General features: G+C 56.9%; 1 protein-coding gene across 3 annotated transcripts in view; it reads right to left on the bottom strand.

Moving 5' to 3' along the window:
• Window positions 1-582: 582 nt before the first annotated feature.
• The window catches only part of DRC3 (dynein regulatory complex subunit 3), a 47,337-nt gene continuing 42,697 nt past the window's right edge, over window positions 583-5,222 (bottom strand). For 2 of the 3 annotated variants that reach the window (XR_013997023.1, XR_013997024.1), the window contains 2 exons: window positions 1,283-1,414; window positions 585-861 (listed from right to left, as the gene is read on the bottom strand). Coding sequence is in view for 1 of the 3 variants with exons in the window: in XM_081110770.1 (XP_080966896.1) it covers window positions 748-861; window positions 1,283-1,414 (246 nt within the window). In the remaining 2 variants the exon portion in view is untranslated. Of the gene's footprint in view, window positions 862-1,282; window positions 1,415-5,222 lie in introns of all 3 variants that reach the window. The other variant, XM_081110770.1, reaches the window with a different exon arrangement.

The following is a 5,222-nucleotide window of genomic DNA, read 5'->3' as shown; positions in this document are numbered from 1 at the left end:
TAGAAATGCCCATTATTTCTGGACGAAGAGCCCTGGCGGCCTGGGCAAGGCCCCCTGACGAGCACATGGCTGTCTGCACAGTCCTGGGAGGTGGGGGTGCCGCGTGCCAGGGCCCGGGGCGCGGAAGCTGCCGTCCGGTTTCAGGAGCACCGGCTTGCTGAGCGGCAAAGGGCATCACTCCCGGTCCCGGGGCCCTGCCACACGCCAGGTGCTTCGCCACTCCTCTCAGGCTTGTGCTCAGAGAAGGCCCACACGACACCGAGCTCAGGCTGCAGGGGTGAGGGACGCCCACCTGTGCTCTTCACCTCCGGAGGGTCCCTGCATCCCTGTGGCCAAGCTCGGTCATGCAGCCGCAGCCTCTGCCTTGTGCGGCTGCGCCTCGGCGCTCTGGCTTCCCTCCGCAGCACCCAGAGGAGAGCAGCCCGGCCCACACTGGTGGCCTCCCCTGCAGCCACGGCCCTCCTGGCCCGGCAGGGGCGTGGCGCACGGCCAGGAGCACGGCCCACGGCGGGCCCTGGGGAGTGGCTCTCAGGAAGTGGGCTTGCTGCTGCTCACACACAAACGTGAAATTCTGATACCTCTCTGAAGAATGGAGAATCGGTGACACCGGGCCTTTATTTCTGTCTACATTTGGGAGTTTGTGCAGGGGTGGTGGAAGGATGGCCTTGGGGGCTGTGGGCTGAGAGCCCCCCCTCTCCCCTGGCAGGGCCGAGTGCGGTGTTTCCCGAGGGACTCGGGGCAGATACCCTAATCTAGAATGTCGCCGCTGTCGAGGTTGTCCAGCTCGCTCTGCATGTGGTCGATGTACTGATTTATCTCCTTCACTCGCTTGCGGTTCCTCGTGATCTCGTCCTTGTGAACCTGGGGGTGAAGCCAAAGCCCGGTTTCCTCGGGTCAGAGAATCAATGACTATCTCACTGAGTCCATTTGGGGGGAAAGAAAAGTAGTTCTTTGAATTTTGCATAGTTATGTCTCTCATTTACTCCACAGCTCCCTGGGTTCTGCTTCACCCATCTACATGCAGGTGTTCCCCCAAAAGCGTGCACACACTGACTCATTCCTCATCCCAGTGGGTAAAATCCGAAAGGAAACAAACGCCAATTGAGCTATCCGCTGTCAGAGTGTACGTTCTGGGACACCCTGTAGTTGAGGGAAGAGTTAGAAAGTGATGAAGCACAGGACTGGGCAACCTGCAGTCTCCAGTGGAGAATTCGGCAGTTTTACTTCCTCATTTCTTATCGCAGAGTTCCCGCTCCTCCCTGGCCACGCTAGAGGTACTCACCTTGCCCACTAAGTGTGTGCACCAAGAGTTGACTCTGGTCACCAGCTCATCTTCTCGGTTGTCAATCTTGAGAAGGTGCATGTCATGTGATGTCCCAACAGCATTCACAATTGTGTCTTTGTCCACGAAAAGCTGGTGAGCAGAAGAGGAAATGAGCAAGTGTGTCTCGTTACTCCCTGAGCAAAGCAGGGAGCCGAGAGGAAGGAGCACCGAGCGTCCGGCTGGTGGGGGCGGTGCTGTGCTGCTGCCCGCGCCAGCGGAGAGCAGTGGCGGGTGTCATGGAAAAGGACCAACCAGGCACGGACCGCAATCCTAGGGAGAAGGCAAAGGCTGCCTAGGGCTGACCTCACTGAGGACATTGGCTCTCACAGAGGTTCCCCCTCGTTGGCCTGGACCCTTGCAGCTCGGGTGGGAAGTGGGAGGCTGGCCGCGGGTCTCGAGGCTGCTCTGAGGACGGAAGGCCCTGCCAACAGATGGGCGCCCATGCCACGTTGCTTCTCCACTCTGTTCACCCTAACCAACTCCAACCTGGCATCGCACTCAGGGTCTCCTGCCTCCTTGCATTCCTGACCTTGTAAAAAGTTGAACCGCCCTCCACGAGGCCTGGCTGAGGCCAGGTGTTCACACTGGTGCTGTGTGCCTGGCACAGTTGAAAATCAAGTGGCATCCATCGCTCCTCTTTGGATTAGCTCCGACAGCCATGAAAGTGAACTCAGCTAGAACCAGACCTCCGAATGGCTCTATGTCAAAGGTTGAAGCAAGATTTCAAAGAGGAAGCCCACCCAACCACATTGCTTTTCCTTACACTCTTGTTATTAACTAAGCCAACGATTAAACTGTGGGTGGAAGAAATTTTGTTATGTAAAATTTTGCTATGGAATATTATAAAATGTAATATTATAAAAAAGAAATTTAAGTGGCATTTCCCGGGCAGGGAAGCTGCCAAAGCGCTCAGTAAGCGTCGCCCCCTCGCCTGGAAGGGCAGTGCTTTGTACTCCCGACAGCACCGGCCTGAAGCCCTGCACGGAGAGCGGCCTGCAGTGGGAGGGAACTTGTTTGTTCTTTTGTATAGTAGAGGTTAAGTTAATAGTCTCCAAAATATGTTCTGTGCAATCTTGAGATGTTCATATTTCTGGAAAAAAACAACAGCATTCTTTGGTCAGACACTTTGGGAGTTTGCACAGCCTGGATTTCAGGTGCACAGAGCTGTCCAGCGGCAGCTCCGGGAGGTCCTGTGGGAAAGAAACTAATGTTCAGTTTTGCAACTTATTTGGCTGCAGACTTCTTTTCAGAGTAAAACCTGTTACTATTTCATGGGATGCTGGTTTCCACAGAATCCCCAATGGAGAAGCCACGCCGGCTGATGTGGGGAGTGGGGCCTCTAGGGGCCACAGCTAGCACTGTCACACAGAAGTGACAAGTGTCATTACATTCTTCCTCTGTGCATAGCAGGTCCCAGGCCAGGCTCTGGGAAGGTGCAGACACGCCACCTGCCTGCCGTGAGCCTTAGGCAGCGGGCACTGCAGAGGCTGTGCCAGCTGTTCCCAAACCAGCACAGCCCCAGCATCCACCCAAGGTCCTCGCTCTTCATTTTAAACAGTGGGTCACAGCCCTAGCTGGTTTGGCTCAGTGGATAGAGCGTCGGCCTGCGGACTGAAGGGTCCCGTGTTTGATTCCCAGTCAGGGCACATGCCTGGGTTGCGGGCTCAATTCCCAGTAGGGGGCGTGCAGGAGGCAGCCAATCCATGATTCTCATCATTAATGTTTCTCCCTCTCCTCTTTGAAATCAATAAAAATATATTCAAAATAAATGAGATTCCCCCCTTCAAAAAAAGTGGGTTACAGCTGATCTCTTAAGCCAAGCAGAGAAACGTCCTCCCACAAAGTTTGAATATGTAGAAGACTGTTTTGGAAGCTGTGGGAAGTGGAGTCACTTGGAATGGATGAGGTAAGGATTGGTTATGAAAAACTGTGACTTTTAAAAATACAAATGAAAGGAATCTGATTTAAGAAATGATTTTAAAATGCAAGTTTCAAGTTGTTTCTGGACTCCAGGTGGCCTAAAGTGGTGACTACGTCAGTGTGCCTTCAAAACAGTTCCTGTGGGGAGACTATCATAGATTCCCCTCCCATTTCTGCAGGTCAAAAGCCCTGAGGTGGAGCGGGGTGTGCAGAGCCCTTGAGGAGCAGCAGCCACCCTGTCCTGTGGGCCTTGTGGCCATAAAGAACCTCTTTTAAAGCGACCTCTTGGGGCGGGAGGTGGAGACGTGTGCCCTCCCCAGGGCCACCGAGAGGCGGGTGGCTTGGGGACTGGTTGCTCCATGTCCACGTGGGATTGGATCATTCTGCCACACCCACCCTGGGGCTGCCCACACTGCGGCCCCCTCGCCACAGAAGTGGGCAGAGGTCCTGCCTGCGCAGTCCCTGCTTGGCCACAGGGGCAGTGACCAGTGCTGCCAGCTCCTCTTCCCAGGGGGAGCGCTCAGGTCCCAGGCGGGATCTTGTCACAGCCACCATGTCCAGGGACTGCTGGCCGGGTCCCACCCACTGTCAATTAGCGACTCTGAGCCTGCCCTGGGCGGGCGGGATGAGTGCCCAGAGCCTCCTTGCTGTGCGGTGCTCCCTGCACAGTGCTCCGCAGCCCTCAGCCCTGGGGGAGGAAGCAGTGTGCCGCCTGCCACGCCACGGGGCCTTCCCTTGTGCCAGCGCCGGGCTCCGGCCCTGAGCGTGTGTGGTCAGCTTTTCCCTGCAAAGTGGTGAAGGACTTTAAATACAGGTGTGGCCCTAAGTGTGGCAGGAGCTGGTCACAAGCTCTCCGCTGGGCCAGCGTTTTAAAGAGAGCCTCAGCCGTGTGACTTGTGGTCGCGACGCGCTCATTGGTAACCACCCTCAGAGCCAGGCTTCTGGGCCGCAGGCCTGCTGCCTGGTCTGAACCCGCTCGTGCTAAGGCGCAGTAGACGTTTTGTGAAAGGCTTTGTCAAGCCTGTTCCAGTCCCAATTCTGCCACTTCTATGCTATGTGTCCAGGCGGGCTATTCTCAGCTCTGTCCTCAGTTTCCTCATCTGTAAGAGGGAATCAGAATGGCACTGATATTACTGTGTTGGTGTGGAGATTAAAAGAGCAAATATATGTCCAGGGCCTCTGAGACGCAGGCGCAGGGAGGCCCGCGGGACTGGCTGTTGGTGTCATTATTACTTACACAGCCAGGACAAGCTCTCGCCCAGCTCAGTGTGCCCACGGCAGTGCTGACCTAAGGACACACCCCTGTGGGGGGTCCTGGCGATGCTGCGGCTGCAGCGCACACGTGCCCGCACCTCCGGGGCTCCCACTGCCCACGGAGGCCAGGCACCCAGGCGCCCTGCTGGTTGTCTCCTGCAGGGGAGCCCCTGATCTCAGAGCAGAGCCCTGCTACCCTAGTGGTGGGGCCACAGGCAGACCGACACCAGCTGGAGCCTGCAGTGGGCAGGCCAGCTCAACCCAGGGCCTGCTCCGCACCTCAGATAGCCTGCAGCCACTCAGGTCCTCACAAGTGGGCATCTGAGACCCAGCTGAGTGGTGCTCCCACCTACCAACTGTACCTGCTGTGCCCCCTTGCCAGTTCTGGGAGCCCACCCTGCCTTCCCACGCGCAGTGAGCCGTCACATAAACAGAGCAGCACCAGCAGCTTGAGACCACGATGAGGGCTCTGACGATGAGGCCCGGGATGGACCTGGTTTGTCAGAAAGGTGATGGGGAGGCCTCTCCAGGAGCTGACATTTGCCCTGAGATCTGAGTGACAAGAACAAGCCAGACACGGGAAACCCAAAGGGAAGAGCATACCTGGCAGGCGGAATGCCATGGAAGAGGGCAAGCCTGGAGGTCTGGGAGGGGCAGGCCAGGGGCAGGGGAGGGCTGCTGGGCAGCAGGCGGGGCGCAGGGTCTGGAGCAAGCACATCAAATT

Source organism: Myotis nattereri (genome assembly GCF_964212035.1).
Source record: "Myotis nattereri genome assembly, chromosome: 16".
In the NCBI taxonomy this organism is placed as follows: domain Eukaryota; kingdom Metazoa; phylum Chordata; class Mammalia; order Chiroptera; family Vespertilionidae; genus Myotis; species Myotis nattereri.
Note: the sequence above shows the minus strand (reverse complement) of the source record. Positions and strands in the feature narration are given on the sequence as shown.